This window comes from Phyllostomus discolor, chromosome 14, assembly GCF_004126475.2.
Source record: "Phyllostomus discolor isolate MPI-MPIP mPhyDis1 chromosome 14, mPhyDis1.pri.v3, whole genome shotgun sequence".
Lineage (NCBI taxonomy): Eukaryota > Metazoa > Chordata > Mammalia > Chiroptera > Phyllostomidae > Phyllostomus > Phyllostomus discolor.
In genome coordinates this window covers 45368118-45387072 of record NC_040916.2, presented here as the reverse complement: position 1 = coordinate 45387072, position 18955 = coordinate 45368118, and the positions used below count along the sequence as shown (strand labels likewise).

Genomic DNA, 18955 nt, shown 5'->3' with positions numbered 1-18955 from the left:
CCGGGGTCCCAAGGTCCCACGGTCCCACGGTCCCACACGGGACACTCCTGAGGCCTGAGCATGGACCCAGCCCCCTCTGCAGTGCATCCCTGAAGCACTGAGCCAGGTCTGTCCCTAAAACTGCACGGCAAAAGTGCCCCCCACCCCGGGCTTCAGTAGCCACACCGTGCAGCCATGAGATGCAACTGCTCTAGAGGGACAGCTGGGTGAGAGCCCAGCTCCCTGCCCCCTTGGTGTGTGGGAATGGGACCCTTACCAGCAAAGCAATAAGAAAGCCCCTGGGGTGTCCGGACAATTCAGAGAGGAGAAGACCACAAGAGAAGAAACTGGACAGACAGTACGAGCAACTGATGGGGAAAGAAAGATCCATGGGACTTATGGGATTTCAGTCCTGTCACAGTTACATCTGGGAACCCATCCAGCATACTTGGGCAGCTTTGTTCCTCCAGAACAAACGCTGAACAAATGTTGACTGATGTTAGACTAATCCTATTAGAAAATCAGATGCAGCAGAAGTTGTGCAAGTCATTATTTCCTTCCTTCTTTCTCTTTCAGGAGTAAACAACTCTGTTTCTATAGCTTTATTAATGTATAATTAACATACCAAATAACTGCACATATTTAATGTGCACAATTTGATGAGTTTGGACATATGTCTGCACCTGTAATATCATCACCACAATAATAAACATAGCATTGCCTCCAACAGTTTCCTTGAGTTCTCTTGCCCTTTTTTTTTTTTTTGGGTGGTGGTGGTAAGAACACTTAACATGACATCTACCCTCTTAACAAACATTAAAGTGCACAATCCCGTGTTGTTAACTAGAGTATGTTGGCCAGCAGATCTCTAGAACCTCTTCATTTCGTGTAACTGGAACTTTACACCCACTGAACCATAATAGTCACAGCTTCCTTCAAGGAATCTGGTCAAGAGGGGTGAGACTGCGTGAAGAACTCCTGCAGGACACTTATTTTTTGCTTGGTTTTCTTTCCTTCCCTTTACTATCACTTTCCATATCTTTTTGAGACACACACAAGACTATTTGTAGCTCATAAGTTAATTATAAGATGAAATAAAACAACAAATATCTGTGAACATACAGGATGTTTTTAATCCCTGAACAGATACCAGGTGGTGTCTCCTGAGAGCAGAGAAGGAAAATAAAGAATTCTTTGCTTGCTAAAAAGAAAAAAAAGTTAAATTCTTTGCCCTGACTGGTGTGGCACAGTGGGTTGAGTGTTGTCCCACAAACAGAAAGACCACCGGTTCAATTCCCAGTCAGGGCACATGCCTGGGTTGCTGGCCAGGTCCCCAGTTGGGGGTGTGAGATAGGCAAGCAACTGACATTTCTCTCCCTCTCTTTCTCCCTCCTTTCTCCTCTCCCTACAAATGAATAAATAACATCTTTTTTTATTATTTAATTCTTTAAGAGTCCCTAAACAAGCCAGCCAAGAAATCAGGTGTGCTTCAGGAATGTTTTTTTTAGCATCTCTGCCTCACACCCTGAATTTCTCAAGACATTGAACCTCTTCCTCTAGAATGGGGCACTGGCCCACAGTGCTGGGTCCAAGAGTGCTGGGAATGAGGTCACTCTGTGGCTCTGAGCCAACCTTCAGGGCAGGTGTTGGAGCCAGTAATGTGCCAGAGAAAGCGTGGTTGACAGGACTTGGCATTACAGCCTCAGAGGAGCAGGCATTGCAGAGAGGACTAGAACTTGGCTGGGAACTGAAAGTGGCAGGCATCAGAGAAAGAAGGGATGAAAGAGGTCACAAGGTGTCCCGCAGGGCCCTCGAGGGCTACTGGTAGGGAGAATGTCCATAGCCGTGGTGAGAACAGAGGCCGTGCAACGTGCACTAGAGCTTTGAAGAGTCATGTGGCCCCCGAGGGGCTCCCCACAAATTGGGGAAGACGCCCGATGCTGCTGGATCCTGTGCTCCAGGCAGCTCTGGAGAAAGAGCCAGAGCTCAATGGTGCAGGAGCCAGGCCAGGCCAAGTCACAGCAGGGTCACCCTTCACGGAGGGCTTGGCGCTGAGGGCTTCCGGCCTCCTTGGAGTCACGGAGGCTGTTCCAGAAGGGGAGGAAAGGCTGTTGTCCAAAGCAAGAGGGAAGAGAGGCATACCTCATTAGAGAAAGTGGCTAAGGGCCCTGTACAGGCCCAGGCACCTGGCGCCAGGCTGGGACTTTGAGTTCCTTCAAAACATCAGTCCAATGGGAACTTCTAAAGGTCTGAAGGTCTGTAAAGGCCTGTCTCTAAGACGTGCTCTAAGGACCTCAAAAAAATAGAAATGGCCATCTACTCACTTTACCTGTGGGGAAGATGACCATTTTCTGGTGACCTGAGCCCATTCTGTGAACCTATCTTGGTTATTACACAGACTAAGGCTAATGTGCGCAGAAGAGGAGCATGTGGAGCTCCCCAGCCCACGAGGATTCATTCAGTTTAGTTAATATAAGGGTCTTCTCCTGCCTCCCATACTAGGGGAAGGCGATAAAAACTCAGGTGCAGGGGAGACACAGCCAGACACCTCCCCATGGCCAGCCAAAAGAAGTCAGTGAGGGTCTCTGTTCCCCCAGCCAGCAGCCCTCCGCAGAGGATGAGGAGAGGAAGAAAGAGGGTTCCCTCAGTGGGGAACAAGGGCTGCCCCTTCCCGACCTGCAGGAGCTCCCTCCTGACCCTGCCAGTGAGAACGGTGTGGGTGGTGACTTGGTCTGGGGATCAGCCCCCACTGTGTCCAAATCCCAGTGACCACACTACTGGCTTAAAATTTAAAACAGGAGCTGTTCACCGCCAGCATGGCCAGCCCATCGGAGATTCCACCAGAGTGACTGAGATCTCAGCCAAAGCAGGTGCCCCAGCTCTGAATGGAACGTGCTGGGCTTTGTGTAGTAATGAGAACAATTACTGCCCTGAAGTAGATCTCCTCACCCAGCGCCCGCCCCGTACCACTGCAGAGGCAGGGCTCCTGGGGTGCTCTGGGAGAATCCTCCCTCCCGGTGAACTGTTTTCCTGTAAGAAGACACTTGCTCTCACAGAATGGATTTTGAAAAGAGTTGATTATCTTCTTAAAAGCATAACACTTCAAATGGGTGAACTGCGTGCTATGTGAGCTACATATCTCAGTAAAACTTTAAAAAGGGGCACAGAGGGCTTGTAACAGAGGCCCCCCTCCTGGCAGATACAGAGACGCTGGACCTGCGGGGCATGGCCGGCTGTCTTGGTGAGAGAAAGATGTCAAGTTGCTCAGGAGAGCGAGGCAGAGAGTGACCATGGAGCAGTTCTGCTTTGCCCTGTTGGGCAATGGTGTTGAGATGCTTATCCTGTGATGCCATGCAGTTAGTCAGCAATACTGTTGGCCAACTTTGGGGAAGAAAGTGCCTGGAGCTATGAGGTAAGAGAGCTGTATTGGCCCTACCTAGATCCATAGGCAGGAAAATTTTCTTGAAGTCAAATTACCATGAGGAAAGAGGAGACCATTCCAGGAACAAAGAAGCCGCAGGGACAATAAGAGCTGCTGGTGGAAACTCCCAAACCCATTCTTCCCAGGAGCTCTGGGGAAAGATGCCTGGCCATCAGGACAGAAACTCAGAAGAGCAGAACTTGTTTCCCAGCACAGGGAGCAGCCCTGGCACCTGGAGGGAGAAGCATCATTTTTGGAATTCGGCAGGCCGGCCTCAACATCAGCTCCTAGAGCAAGTGGAAGCAACCCCAAAAGAGGCTGCTGTTGTCTGTCCCCCAGTTCAGGGGAACAGAGTTGATCCCTAGACCCACACCAGCCTGAGGGACCCTTGGCTCAAGGATAGGATGCCGGACTTCCTTCAACAGGGGTTGTGGGTGCATGAGCAACTACGGGGGGAAATAAAAACACATGACTGTAACTGAGGAACTAAACACACCTATTGCATTTGGGGGTTCCTTGGAAGACTCCTGTCTATCTCACAGATCAGTTGACTCCCCTGAAACTGCAGCAGCTGCCTGAGAGACAGTAGCTGTAATTGTGTCTAAAGTTTGGTTGTGGCGGTGGAGGTGGTGTTGACTACCCAATGTCAGTGCTGGGATAGACAGGACTTCAGGGAGTCCTACAGGATACTTGCAAACCCTTGCACAGCGCAGAGTAGTTGGCAGAATATTCTGGAGGACAGAGAAGACAAATAAAGCATTTTTTTAATTTGTTGGAACATTAACTCTCTGTGAAACCCAAAATAGACATCAGAAAAGGGAAATGCATGAGAAATGATCTTTCAGTACCTTGGACTGCGAATTTCAAAATTTCTGAACCTTTTCCTACAGGAGAGGACTCAGTAGCCAATGTCTCCAAGTCTGAGAGCATGGCAGCATCTTTCCTGGTCCAAGCCTGGATGTCCAGATACAGCGATAGAAAAGGCCATTCAGCTCACAGAGAAAACTAAGAGATACCAGCAAGCGTGTTTTTCAGGAATGACATTACTAGCCTTGTGCGAAGAACTAAGTCCAATCTGGCAGGGGCACATTTCTAAAAAGTCGGCAAGAGGAGCTGTTATTCACAGGGAGAAATGAAGGAGGCAATGAAACACAGAAATGGGAGCACATTCACTTCATGTGGCCAGAGCCGCCAGAGCCTCCAAAGCTCCCATTTCTTCCCATTTATTTGTTCTTATCTTATAACACTGGCTAGGGCCTCCAATACAGATATTGAATAGAAGTGGCAACGGGAGCATCCTTGTCCTCTTCTTGTCATAAACAGAAATATCTAACGTTTCTTCATTAAGTGTGATGTTTACAGTGAGGTCTTAATAGATACACCTTATCATGAAAGGTCTAGGACAAACATAGGAAAGAAATCCCAAGCGTCCTCTTTAGGTTAAATATTTTGCTCTAGAAAGCACAGGGGGGAATGCGCCACAGCTGAAGAAAATGCCGAGCAAGCTGAACTGAACGGAACCCTTGCTGGGCTAGACTGATGAATTGCTCTGGATGGGCTTTGGCTGCAGGAGAGCTCCATGCTTTCTGCTACTAATTAGGCCTTTTCAGCAGGAAGAGGAGGGGGCTCCTGTCCACTGAAAGAGGTGGGTCAGATGATTTGAAAGAGTTGCTAAAGGTCTATGCCCTGGCCTTAGCAGCCAGTTCAAACCGTGATTTTACAAATCAGAGAATTGTGTACATGGAAACTTCTACAGCTCCTAAGACTGGAAGAAAGGCTCCCCAACCCAGAATGGAGGGGAAATTATTATTGCGACACCTCAGAGGTCAAAGAGATCAAAATGCCAGTCATCCTGTTTATTGTCGAGAGGATTGCTCACACCAGGAAACAACCCATAACAGCTCAGCCCTGAGCCCACTTGGTGAGTCCTAGACAGGGAGAGGCCCCAGAGACAAGCTCATCCTGGCACCTGCTGTGCTTTGTTTTATCCTGATTGGTGGTGGCAGAGCCTATGCAGGAGGCAAGGACCAAGGGGCAGCAGAGAAAGCACAGGCCCTCCACACACACAGCATGGAAGAGAGAGCTTTCCCATAGTGTGCTAACTGGGCTTTTTAGCCTGAAGATAGTTAGGGGTCCACACTTCCCTCTGCCACTTGCCAGATTAGTAAATTTTGTCAAAGTTCTTAACCTCTCCAAATCTCCTCATATACAAAACAGAAAGAGTAATGACTTCTTTCAGAAGTGTCACAAAAAATAAATGAGATAAACTGTCACAAAGTCTGAGAAGCAAAATGATCAACAAATTTAGTAGGCCCATGTCAAAATTTTTATTTTATTTCATTAAGAGAATCAGCAGGTTTTTTTAAGCTGGTTTGAAAATATTTGAGAATATATAAAGACAGTCAGGAAAGAAATGCCTAATTAAGACTCTTAGTTAGATATAAGACTCTTTTAACTTTAAACAGAGTGATAAAAACCCTAACAGTTAGGGGTTTGCCATCTCTACCAGGTCATACAATCATATTATTCCATCAGGCAGATAAACTGACTTTATCCATTGGGACTTGTTAATCAAATGTACTGCGCCAACATTTAACATTTTTCAATAATGGAAGATTAACAAGTAGCAGGACTTGCTTCCATTCAGACTCTAGCCTGAGATCAAAGACTTAAGCAATCACCCTTTTGTCTTTTCAGGTTTGCGATGCTATTTTCCTCTCACACTGCCACCCAGCAGAAGCCCAGTAAATGTTGGTAGCTTTCCCTCCCCTCTTCAGCCCATTTGAATTCAGGCTGAATTCCCCAGGTCAGGAGGCCAGAAAATGGGCTGGTCTCTGGGCCCCAACAGAATGATTTTGGCTCCCATGTAGAGGGATGTATGGGGAAGTCCTTTCCATTGGAATAAGCTCCTTTGTTCAGCTGCTAAACACAAGTTGCCCAATTCCAGATCCTCTTCATGCCCTTTAGGATTTTTGTCACAACCATGAGGAAACTGGCTGAAGTCAGGAGCCTTGGGTGGAGAACCTGGGCGAAGAAGCAGAATTTCAGACAGGTCATCCTGACAGGCCCCGGAAATCTCAGTGGCCGGATCTGCCTCAACTGGTGAGCCAAGGTCTCCTTTGTGAGCCCAGATGTTGCAGGTAGTTTCCTGCTGAATGACTTATTTCTCAACTTCCCACTGCCTTCTTCTTCTTTTGTAGGCAGGGAAACAGGAACCCAAATCACCTTGCTCTGGGCTCAAGCCTGACTCTGCCCACTTGTCCCTGTAATGGGCACAGTTCTGTTTGTAAACCAGTCTCCAAACCTGTCTCCTCCCTGGGCCTTCCGGTGATGCCCCCCTCACTTCCACCTCTTTCTCCAGGTAGCCAGCGCCAGTGGGGTCACCTCCCCTGCCCGACCATGAGCTCAGGTATCAACTGTTGATAGCCCAAGGTCAATGCAATTCTTCACAGCCAGTGCCCATCATTCACAGGGAAACTCCAACAGACACTTTGTGCCGCCCTCCCCATGGTCTCTGGTCAAGCTTGGCAAGCAGAATTGATAATGATAAATCTCCCCTGAAGAATCTATGAGCAGCAACAGAACATTTTCAAGGAAAATCAAAGGCACTGGGACATGTTTCCCCCAAGCCTACTCAGGCACACACACACACTCCCCTCACCGTCACCACCACCAGCATGGATAACAGCAAGGCTGTTTTCTCTTTGGTGTATTCTCCCATCATATCTCCTAAAGGTCCCGTTGGGCCTGGAATGCGGCCATGAGAACCCTGTAGACATTTGTCATCTTTTTTTGCCAGGCCACATTTGGGCCATCTCACCTCTAAGGTACCTCTCAGACCTGTATGATCTCCCTTCCTGCAATGTATCCACACTCTCGACTTAGGTGGAAGTCCTCACGTTGGGAGATGGATAAAGCTCTCCTTCAGGAAAAGCAAGAAGGGAGAGATTTTGCCCCTGTGTGTTCCCACTCACCCAGCAGAAAGAAGCCCAGCTTCTCTGCTTGATGACTAGAGCCCCTCATCCCATGTTAGGTTCCCAAGCTTACTTTTCCTCTGTCTGCCAACTGTTTTCACTAACATGTAGGCTGATAATAAAACTGGCTGGTAATTAAAGCCTTGGTCGATGAATAAGGGTGTAAGCTGTGGCCTTTGCCTGCTCATTTGCATTCTCATATGATTAAAGTCTACAAGTACAGTAAAAAGCCCAGGACCCTGGAGAAAGTAATCTTCAACATTGGAAGCCAGTTAATCTGAGTGGTATTTTGTTGGGTTAGGGAACAGTTTGTTCCTCTTGAAATCCTGGGGAGTTGGCCACCTCCTCTTGTCTGCTTGGGCAGGAAGCATTTCTGCCTTCTCCAAAGTACCTCACCCCCCTCCCACCCCCACAGAGTGGGTTCCTCTTCAGCTCAGGCTCTTGGGGTCAGAGGCACACAGTCATCTCAGAGGGGCTGAGGGGTCCCTGGGGTGCTTACGCAGAGGCTCAGTGCCTCCCACACACAGAGGGACCCCCGGCCAGCCTTGGTCTCTGAGGCACACTGCACCCCGAGCTTCACAGTGCAGGAGAGGGGGCAAGAGGTATGGACAGCAGGAGAGAAACTGGCCCTTAGCAAGGTGTCTCTGCAAAGTCCAACTGCCCACACAGCAACAATAGTGGAAACACTGCACCTTCATCACTAAAATCCAGCAGCAGCACAGGTGTCCTTAACATTTTATGGCTCTTTGCACCCCCATGAGAATCTGATGAAAGCCACAGAGGAATGTGCTCATGTGCCCCCAAAATGATGCATTCACTTCAGTTCTATTTAGAGATGTATAATAGACCCAAGTTAAAAACCCTGGTTTGGAGATTCTGGTGACAGCTCCCTATCCCCTTCTCCATCACCAACACTACTGCCTCATCACACAAGTGGAGACAACAGAAAATTTCCCCAGGCACAGCAAGAAACTCTTTCCGGGGTCTGGGATCTGAACTTCCCGTTTACTGGGCCCTTCAGTATTTCATTGATTGACAGACATTCACCCGCAGGGCAGCATTTGAGTAACCTGTTCTTTGAGCTGAGTTTTATTAGTGTATTGGCTTATCTGCCCATTTCTTTATTATTTGATTGACTTGGGAGCTTGGAAGTCGAGAGAGAAGGAAAGGTTCCAAAATCTGGAATGGGAACTATTAGTGTTAGTTACTGGGGGATTCTAAACATCCACCTAAGGTCACACCACACACAGGGTCAGTCTCTGTCTTTCTCTCTCTCAAACATACACACACATGCATGCAGTTATCTCCCAAGGGTTCCCAAGAGTCTCAGGTAAGACATTTAGCTGGAAACTAAAATTTAGTTTAGAGGACAGTAGTGTTTCTTATATCACCCCGTTTCCTTATCACCCTCTTGAAAGATCAGCTATAGTGTCATGGACTTTTTAGAATCCTTAAGTCCTAGAACCAGTGGCCCAGGGCTGGGGCTAGAAGAGACTCAGATCGTTGAGGGGGATGCAGAGAGGACACCAGGCAAGTTGTAAGCACTGAATGTCCTTGAGGCATAGGGAGTGCCGGGCAGCAGAGGTCCGGTGTTCTCCCGTGGGTTTTCCAACACTCCCTCCACTCCCCCAGGAACCTCATTCCACAAGAGAAAAGCAAGAGACCAAGAAAGACCTGAGGTATCAATTACTTTATTATTCTTCAGGGACAATTCCAGGGGCGCAGCCCCAGCACCCAACAGCCATGTTACTTGTGGCTTTCTTTGTGGGCCAGCACGCCCATCTTTATCACCAGTATGAGGAACTCCTCGAAGTTGATGGCTTTATCGCTATTGATATCCAACTCTCTGAACCAGGCATCTGCACTCTTTTTCTGTCAAGATTGAGGTGAGAGAAGCAGAGTGTAAAAATCTCAGTGAAAGCTGAAGAATGGACATTTACCTGGGGCAGGAGAGGGACCAGTGGCCCTGGGGCATCATCAGAGCTAGGCAGAGAACCGGACCACACCCAGCCCATCCTCACCTTCATATACTGAGGGCACTCGGCCTCTATCATTTTCTTGAAGTCATTCCTGTAGAGGGCATGGGCGTTCCCTTTCTCCAGGGAGTACTTGTGGTAGACAGTAACGAAGTTGGTCAGGGCACTCTCCAGTTCCGTCAGCATGATGTCCAAGGATGTGCCTCACCTGGAAGGGAGAGCACACGGGTGGGGATGGTGCCTCTGCCCACAGCTGAGTGAAGACTAAGACTAAGACTGAGTGAAGACATTCAGAAGGTTCAAAACCCAAGTAATGGCTTTGTCCTGACCTGCACCATCCAATAACTAAACCCAGAGAATGGCTAGAGCTGTGATGGGAAGGGGTTGACTGATACGGACAGGAATGCGGGAGGCAGTAAGTACACACACATGCACACACGCACACATAGTGGCTTCCACCTTTCTCCATGCCCTCACCGTCTGCCCAACAATGGCCCGGCTTAGGAAATGAATGTGCCCTCACCCAAAAGTGCTGCAGGACTGGCCTTCTCTGTCCCTGTCTCACTCTCCTCCCCTGGGAGGTTCGATCACCGTCCAGACCTCCCTGAACCTTCTCTCCCCACTCTCAGAGAAGGCTGCTGAGTTCTCCAGCCCTCCCCTGGGGAAGCCCAAAGTGTGGGGTGACCAGGGCAGTTCCACTTACCAGGTCTTCCAGAAACCTTGTTGACAGAGTTGACTGAATTGACAGAATATGCAGGCTGAGCAGCGGCTCCCTTTTATAGCAACTGGGCTTGGCCAGCCACCAGGGCTTGGCAGCTGCTCCCTCCCAGGGTTGCTACAGCCCCGGGTTTCCTAACCAGGTGAATGGGGCAATCACAGCAGGATGAACAGTTCCGGTGTGGGGAGGGGAGGAGGAAAAGGAAGAGGAAGTCCTTTTCCCAGCAGTAGTGCCCAGCAGGGGAAACCAGGAAGTAGCCATACTGGCCATAGTAAAGACTCCTCTGGGCTGCTACCATCCTCCAACTTGGTGACCACGGCACTCCCTCCTGAGCCCCCACTGTCACAGTTGCTAATCTGTTACATGGTGGCCTGTCTGTGTGTGTCCAAATGGAACTGAAGTGAATGCATCATTTTGGGGGCACATGAGCACATTCCTCTGTGGCTTTCATCAGATTCTCATGGGGGTGCAAAGACCCTTAAAAGATTAAGGACATCTGTGCTGGTGCTGGATTTTAGTGATGAAGGGTGCAGTGTTTCCACCATTGTTGCTGTGTGGGCAGTTGGACTTTGCAGAGACACCTTGCTAAGGGCCAGTTTCTCTCCTGCTGTCCATACCTCTTGCCCCCTCTCCTGCATTGTGAAGCTCCGGGTGCAGTGTGCCTCAGAGACCAAGGCTGGCTGGGGGTCCCTCTGTGTGTGGGAGGCACTGAGCCTCTGCATAAGCACCCCAGGGACCCCTCAGCCCCTCTGAGATGACTGTGTGCCTCTGACCCCAAGAGCCTGAGCTGAAGAGGAACCCACTCTGTGGGGGTGGGAGGGGGGTGAGGTACTTTGGAGAAGGCAGAAATGCTTCCTGCCCAAGCAGAGAAGAGGAGGTGGCCAACTCCCCAGGATTTCAGGAGGAACAAACTGTTCCCTAACCCAACAAAATGCCACTCAGATGGCATTAACTGGCTTTCAGAGCTGACAATTTGTTGTGCATTAGTGCATTCTAGTGCTACAAAACACTTCACACCCTTGTAATCTGATTAGAGTTTCAGAACAGGGTTGTCAGGAAGGTGGCGTACAGAACGCACCCAGCACCTACAAGGAAGCTGAGAGCAGAAAGGTGACATGGTGCACTCAGCGTTTCCCAGTACAGATGGATGTGTCAGCAGCCGGACCAGATCCTGGGGCTCTGGGCTCCAGAGACCAATCTGACAAAAACATGACTCTGCTGGGGAAAACCCCTCTCTCCTCTCCTTCCTTCACCAACTCAACAAGCATTTACCTACTGCTTCTCCAGGTCCTAGACCATCATCGCCCCCTGGGGGAAATAGATGGGATTAGCCTTTCTTCATGATTCCGTAGCCTTTTGGGTTTCATCATGTCAGTAACTTTATAGCTGTGTAACCTTGGGCATTATTACTCACCCTCCCGGTGCCTTAGTTACCTCAGTCATTAAGTAGAGATTAAAAATAGAGTTTACCTTCTAGGAGACCATAATAGGAGAAAATATTTACAAATCATGTATGTCTGAGTTGAGGAAATATCCAGAACATCTAAAGGACGTCTACCACTTAACAACAACAAAAAACAAACAACCTAAATAAAAAATGGGTGAAGGATTTGAATGGATACTTCTCCAAAGAAGACATACAAAAGAAGATGAGCACGTAAAAAAGGTGCTCCACATCACTCCTCACCACAGCACCTCAGACTCACTAGAATGGCTACTGTCAACGTAAACTGGAAATAGCAAGCACTGGGGAGGATGTGAAGAAACTGGGACCCTTGTGCCGTGCTAGCAGGAATGTAAAATGGTGCAGTCACCATGGAGGTTCCTCAAAAAATTAAAAACAGAATTACCACAGGATCCAGCAATCCCACTTCTGGGTACACATCCGAAACAACTGAAAGGAGGGTCTCAGCAGATACCCGCATGCCCATGTTTCCGTCAGCATCACTCACAACAGCCAGAACGTGGGTACAACTCGCGATGTCCATCCACAGAGGGACAGATAATAAAATGTCACACACACACACACACACACACACACACACACACACACATGAATGAAATGGAATTTTATTCAGCCTTTAAAAAGGAAGGGAATTCTGCCCTGGCCAGGTGGCTCAGTTGGCTGGAGTGTCATCCCCCACAGCAAAACGTTGCGGGTTCCATCCCGTCAGGGAACGTGCAGGAGATAACTGATAGCTGTTTCTCTCGCACGCTCTCCCTCTCTCAAAAATCAATTCCTTAGGGGTGAGGAATTTTAAAAAATAAAAAGGAAGGGAAATCTGACCCATGCTGCAACATGGATGAATTTTGAAGACATTCTGCCAAGTGAAAAAAGTGAAACAAATACTCTGTGATTCCAGTTATATGACCTACTAGGTGTAGTCAAAGTCACAGACAGAAAACAGAATGGTGGGTGCCAGGGCTGGGGGCCTGGGGGTCGGCGGGGAAGCCGTTGTGTGTTGAGTATGGAGCTTTAGTTCTGGAGAGGGAATGTACTTCCAACTGAACTACACACTTACAAATGGTCAAGATACTCAATTTTATGTTCTGTGCATTTTGCCACAGTTAAAAATAAGGAGCTTATTGAATGTCAATTACATATCAACAAAGCTGTTTTTAAAATAAGAAATAAAATAAAAATGTTAAAGGTTTTCACCTAAAAATAATGTTGTAAAGATTAATAATAGATGCAAAATATGTATGATTTGTATACTTTTCTTAATATGTATGACATTTTAATAAAAAGTTTACACAAAATATTGTGTCAAGTGCTTAGAGTGCTGCGTAGCACCGCGTGAGGGCGCACCCGATGCCCAGCAGGACTGTGAACCCTCAGGGACCCAGACTGGACCATCCACCTCTGCCCCCCGGACCCAGCAGGGTGCCTGGTGCACACACTAACAACAACAACGATCAATAATAAGAACAAATAACAGCAAAATTGTAGCTAATATTTATTGGGCTTTTACAATGTGCCACTGGGTGTTGTAAGTGCTTTACTTACATCGATCCGTCAAATTCTCCCAGTAATCCCGCGAGGGCTGTACTACCACCATTCCCATTTTACAGATGAGGAAGAGGAAGCTGAGGCCCACAGAGAGACACAACATTCAGTGCACCAAATGATTTAGGTGACTCGTGACATGTTGTGACAACATCTACTTCCTGCTCCTGCCTGGGATGCCTCTTTGCCAGTAAATCCCTCCTCATCCTCCTTGGTCCATCACAGACACCATCCACTGGCCACCCCCTGTCCGTCCCTGAGCCTCCTTCTCCCCCCTTACAGACGCCTAGTTCATTCTTCTGTCTTTAGAGCTGCCCCCATCCCTATGCATCGCAGCACATGCCCTGCTGTGCTGTGATTCATCTGCTTATTGTCTGTCCTTTCCTTGAGACCAGAAACTACATCACAACCTCAGGGCCTGGTCCAGACGAGGTGTTCAGTCACCACCTACCGGGGGTATAAATGAATGCGAAATTGAACACTTGATCCACCCCTACCCCGTGCAGAAATTCCCTTCCTTTATCACACCCCAGTCACCTTAAGTCACTTTTGGAACAAGACAAGATGTGGATCCACCAACCAAATGTAGCCTAACCTCCTTGGCAGGAGGTTCGTCAGCCTCTTCACAGGAAAGCATGACTGTTGCTGGCACATATGCCATGTTTTCAACCTGGGACCGAGAACTTAGCGCATACCTGTTACTCACCAGGTCCTCTCCCCCATGACCTGGCACAACACCGCCTTACCCAAGTCGCACCTTATGTTTTCAAAGTGTTTTTACACCCACTAACTCATTTGAAACCTGTAAAATGGGTACTACAGGTACAATTATCCCTATGTGACAGATAAGGAAACCGAGGCACGGGGAGTTAGTTACTCAAGCTCCTTCCTATGGGCATGTGTTCTGCTCTGCTCTGGTGCTTAGGTGACAAAAAGTAGACATTAGAACCAGCGAGCTGGCTTTTCTGAGCCTCCGCTTAGGATTTGCTCAGCAGCCCAGGATGAAGCTCACGCTGACCTCTCTCGGTGTGGTGAATAGGAGGCTGGTGGGGACGATCCTTCCCAGACCCTGACCTTTGGGACATGCCCTCCTTGGAGCCACCCCTCTGAGAATGGTCCCTGTGGAGACAGCTTTCTTCATCCAGAGATTAAGGAAAATAGTCTCTAGACCTGGTGAGGGAGACTCAGGGCAGACATGAGCCCTGGCCTCCTTCCAGGGTCCTGTGCTTGTCTGGGGTGCCTGCTGACCAGTGAGGCCAGGAACCACCACCCCCGGGGACGCTGCTCCCGACAGACAGCCTTGGGAGGGGCAGGGAGAGCCGGAGCCAGACGGAGCCGCCGGGGTAGGAGAAGGTGTTGGGACTTGGGTAAGCATGTGGGGTGGGGGGGGAGGCAGGGCCTGTCATCAGACTGTGGGGCGTGGGGCAACCTGGGGGAGCGGAACCTGGGCCTGTTTACAGGAAAGAGCTCCATCCTGTCTGTGTCCCAACAGACCCGAGGGGGCTGGCCTCACCTGACGAAACCAGGACAGTGTAGGCAGGGCAGTGAAAAAATCCCCCCAGGAAGGGGCAGGAGGAAGGAGAGGAGGGCTGGGCTGAGATGCCCCCTTGGCCTGTGAAATCCAACTCGGTTCGGGTGAGAAAGGCAGGAATAATCCAGCCCCGGCCCGGGGAAGAGGCCCACCACGACTCCAGTCAGGTTTCTGTGTTCCATCCTCCAACGTGGCTGACCTCCGGCTGCGTGCTGGCGCTGGGCCCTGTGGGAGGACACCCAAGTGACAAGGGGCCCCTGGCTCGGTGGAGGACACAGACAGAAAACCCACTGCAATGCAGCGGGACATGCACCTGCACGGGACAGTTCAGGCCCCAGGGAACCCCGGAAGGCCAAGAGGGAGATGGGCGAGGGCCCCGCTGGGTCCCAGAAGGCAAGCCGTGTCGGACAAGCGCATGTGGAAGGGACATCGGTGGGGCCGCCTAGAGAGCGGCAGGACGAATCCGCCCCGAGCCCGACTGGTCAGACAGAGAGGGCCCTGCTCTGCCCACAGGGCGCTGCTGCTCTCGGAGGCACACAGACCCAGGTCAGGGGGCGGAGAGCCAAGCCAATTCCCTTAAATGAACCCCCAGCCATGTGCACCGGGGAGCAAGGAAGATGATCGACCATCATTCTTTTAAAACTCATCGTTGCCACCGCAGCAAGCTCAGGGCACGGGCTCCCAGGTCGTTCTCAGAGAACCCACCAAGACGAGCCCCAGCAGGGCCCAAGGCAGAGGAGGCCGCCCCAGAGAGATTCTGCCTCAGAGTCCCGGGCCCCCAGGGAGACAGAGAAACAGACAACACGGAGACGGGGCAGGGGCAGGTCTGCGCTGGGAGGGGTCCGAGGCCCCGGGAGGACTCGGATCAGTGAGTCACAAGTAGCCCTGAGCTGGAGAGACACCCACATGTATCATCATTTTTTATTAGTAAAACCAGGCACAACCCTTTTTCCTCCAGGAAGACTTCCTTGATTGACAGGCACCTGAGTTGCACTCAGTGCTCTTCCCCATAGCAGGCTGGGTTGCTGGCTTTGCCCTTGTCCCCTCGCTGACTCAGCATGCACAGACCCACCCCGAGACCTGCACTTCCCCACAGGCCCGCCACCCCCACTCTGTTACCAGCCTCACCTCCCGCCCCGTCCTGACCCCTTCCCAGGCCGCTCTGCCTTTCTCCGCGGATCCCTGGGGCCTCATCCAGAGCCAGGAGACCCTCCAAACCAGGACCCCTGTCAGGTGTGCCCCTGCCCTCCTGTCCTGTCCCATCACGTGTGTGTAGCGACTGAGTGATCAGAACATCACATCAGAAGGTCAGCTCCCCAACAAAGAGACTCCTCCCTCTCAGACTGAAGGCTGAGAACAGGGGCTGTTCACCCCTCAGACAGGGGCTGCTGGAGATGGGGGCTGTGTCTCTCGCCCAAAATAGATGGCCCCCTACCTGGGGGATCCAAACCGCCCCTCATGGACCCATCGCTGATGCCCTAGCCACGAGCAGAGTAACACCAGAAACTGCTGTGAAGTTGCTTTATTCTCTTCCCTCCCAGGTGTCCTTCCCACAGACATGCACACGCTTGTGCACACACATCGGGAACACACAGACACACGTGGCCCAGCTCCACCCCGCCGCCCAGCACTGGGTCACGGGCTCCCTGTGGGGAGGCGGCCTGCTCCGTCAGTAGAGGCCGTGCTGGGTGCAATAGTGGGCGCACAGCTGCCGGTGGTACTGCAGGTGGTAGTCCCTCAGCAGCCTGCCCAGGATGTGCAGGAACTCGTCAAAGCAGATCTGGTTGTCCTTGTCCTTGTCCGCCTCCCGGAACAGCTCGGCGATGAAGTACGGCTCCTTCCGGCCCTGGGGAGTGGGCAGAGGGTCAGCCAGCACCCAGGCCCTCGTCCCGAGCAGCTGGCCAGGCTCTCCACCTCCCACTGGTGAAGGACCGGGGCAGGGGAACTGTGTATGGCCCTGCCTGCCAAAGGCTTGCAGGAAACAGCTCCTTGCTCACTCAGGGACCAGGACACCGTGTGCTGCAGAATCAGGCAGAAGAGGCAGAGGGGTGCGGGGCCCCTGGACCTGGGCTGCACGGGCAGACAGAAGGTGCAGACCAGGCACTGCTTGCTGGCTGACCATCTACAGTGGCTGAGCAGGGCAGAGTGCCTGGCCCTCTGCTGGTGGCATTTTAAGTCTGTCTCCCCTGCTGAACTACAAGCTCCCCTGCAGGGACAGCCCCGCCTGAGGCTTCGCACAGGAAGCTGGCCAAGGTGGGGTGCACCCCCCAACCCCACACACCCTCCTGTCTGCACCTCTGGCACCAGTGCAGGGCCAGCACCTGTGGTGTCAGATTTCTGCAGCGTGTGCACCGGCCCCACAGTAGTTTCTGACAATCGGCCTGTGTCCTAAGGAAAGTGCAGAGGAGGGAGAAGACCCTGCCGTGGGCCCTGGAACTGTCCGGGTGTCCCAGGGCAGGAGGCCCTGAGGGCTAGGGACTGAGGATGGAGAAGGAAAAGAAAGGAGCTTTTGAGGTGGATAGGATGGTAGGAAGGAAGTCAGGGGTGAAAGATGCAGCAAAGAGACAGAAAAGGAAAAGGAGATGAGGTGGGAGCCCCAGGCAGGGGCAGTAAAGCAGGTTTTGGCAGGATTGGGCTGGTGGCCAGGCACCCAGAGAGCAGCCCTCAGGGCAGGGGGCGGGGGGGGGGGGGCGGTTGTTGGATCTGTAAAGTGGGGGAGGGGGCTGGCAGGTTGGCACCCTCTGTCTCTCCCCACTGCCCCCACCATACATCCTGCCTCCTCCACAAGCTGGCTGACCCGAGAACCTGGAGGCTCCCTGCCAACAGCAGGCTCTCCCAGGCTTCCTGCACTCAGCCCACCGGGCCCAGGCTGCGTTCTGTCTGCCCTGTGCCTGGTGCCTGTCACTGAGGGCCCCGTTCCCAGGTGCTTACACGGCCCCATGATGTAGGCAAATGGCCCTAGAAGGGAAAAGGTCTCCCTCGAAACAGGGGACTCTTCACAGTCCCCCCGGTCCCCACTCTGTGGCCCTCAAGGCTGCACTCCAGTAAACCCAGGACAGGACCCTGTCCTCTGATGTCTCTCAAAGGTAGGCCAGGGGAGACATGCAGGGACCCTAAGACCGCTTCTCCTGGAGTGCAGTGGCCTTGAGTCAGGGCCACTGGATCCCCAGGGCATGGTACAGGGACAGACACTCCGGCCGGCCTTGCAGTCCCCAGGGAACCCAGTAATCCCACGGCCGGCCCTGATGGCGGGGAAGACTACCGGGCCTGAGCGGGTGTCTGAGCGCCTAGACTGGGGCTGGGCCTCCCAGCTGGGCCGAGACTCTGTCAGCCCAGGGACAACAGGGAGAAGGGGAAGCCACACTTCCTGCCCACCCACACCTACTCCCTCCTGGCTTCCCTTTAACCCAACTATCCTCCCCAGACTTGGGGGCGGAGGGGGGGGACTTGTGCGAGACCCAGGAAAAGGGGCTGCATTCAGAGGGCAGGCCAAGCGGGATGAGAAACTGAAAGGCCTACCTGCGGGCAGAGGGCAAGTTCAGGGCCTGCTCTCATGGAAGCGAACAAGCAGGGGAAGAAACAGCTCTGGGCTTAGGATGGACTTGCAGGGACTAGCGACACTTGGGCTGGAGTGGGCCAGGCAGGCCCACCTCCCCGTGACCACAGGTCCTGCCCTCGGCACTCCCCCGCCCCGCAGTTCAGCTCCTCCTGGGAGACGGCTCCCTGCACCAAATCCTCCCTGCGGCCCCACCACCAGCCCTCTCCCTCGTCTCCACGGGACCCCAGGCCCACGCACCAGGCTGTCCATGAAGCGGGGCACGTTGTCCATGAGCAGGGCCTTCAGCTCCTCCAGGGACAGGGTCTCCAGGTCCCCCTCCCGGGCCGCATACTGGTGGTAGCTGTGGATGATTTGGAAGAGGGATTCCTCTACTGCTGTGTCCCTCATGGCGGCTGGGCCCCTCTGATGGCAGAGGGACTGGGGCCAACTCTGGAGACGTGGGGGCGGAGCAGCTGGGCACAGTGGAGAACCTGGGAGGAGAGAGCAGCACCTCCTGGGGGGGGGGGCAGCTCTCAGCAGGGGGCCCTTCCTCCAAGAATCTCCTGCCTTTTCCTTCCTGCCCACCCTCGCTGCCTCCAATTACCTCAGCCACTGCGGTGACTCCTCACAGGTTCCTCATCAACACAGCTGAGCCTTAATTGCATCCCTGAGATGGCATCGCTTGGCACATGCTTCTAAGATTAGCTCAGCCCGTCCCAGGGACCCACCTTCCCTCAGAGCCTGATCTGAAGCCTCTTGGATCCACACCAGGTCCCGAGGTGGTCCAGCTCCCTGCCTCAGCGCCCATCCT

General features: G+C 52.1%; 2 protein-coding genes across 2 annotated transcripts; both read right to left on the bottom strand.

The window, feature by feature from the left end:
- Window positions 1–9049: 9049 nt before the first annotated feature.
- S100A8 (S100 calcium binding protein A8) lies at window positions 9050–10203 on the bottom strand. The gene is made up of 3 exons (XM_028503205.2): window positions 10054–10203; window positions 9396–9558; window positions 9050–9246 (listed from the first exon to the last, which is right to left on the bottom strand). The coding sequence occupies exons 2-3, from the start codon at window positions 9534–9536 to the stop codon at window positions 9121–9123; spliced, it is 267 nt and encodes an 88-aa protein (XP_028359006.1). The 5' UTR covers window positions 9537–9558; window positions 10054–10203; the 3' UTR covers window positions 9050–9120.
- A 6053-nt stretch (window positions 10204–16256) lies between these two features.
- LOC114489069 (protein S100-A15A-like) lies at window positions 16257–18710 on the bottom strand. Its single transcript, XM_028503088.2, has 2 exons — window positions 18403–18710; window positions 16257–16452 (listed from the first exon to the last, which is right to left on the bottom strand). The coding sequence occupies exons 1-2, from the start codon at window positions 18550–18552 to the stop codon at window positions 16276–16278; spliced, it is 327 nt and encodes a 108-aa protein (XP_028358889.1). The 5' UTR covers window positions 18553–18710; the 3' UTR covers window positions 16257–16275.
- Window positions 18711–18955: the final 245 nt, after the last annotated feature.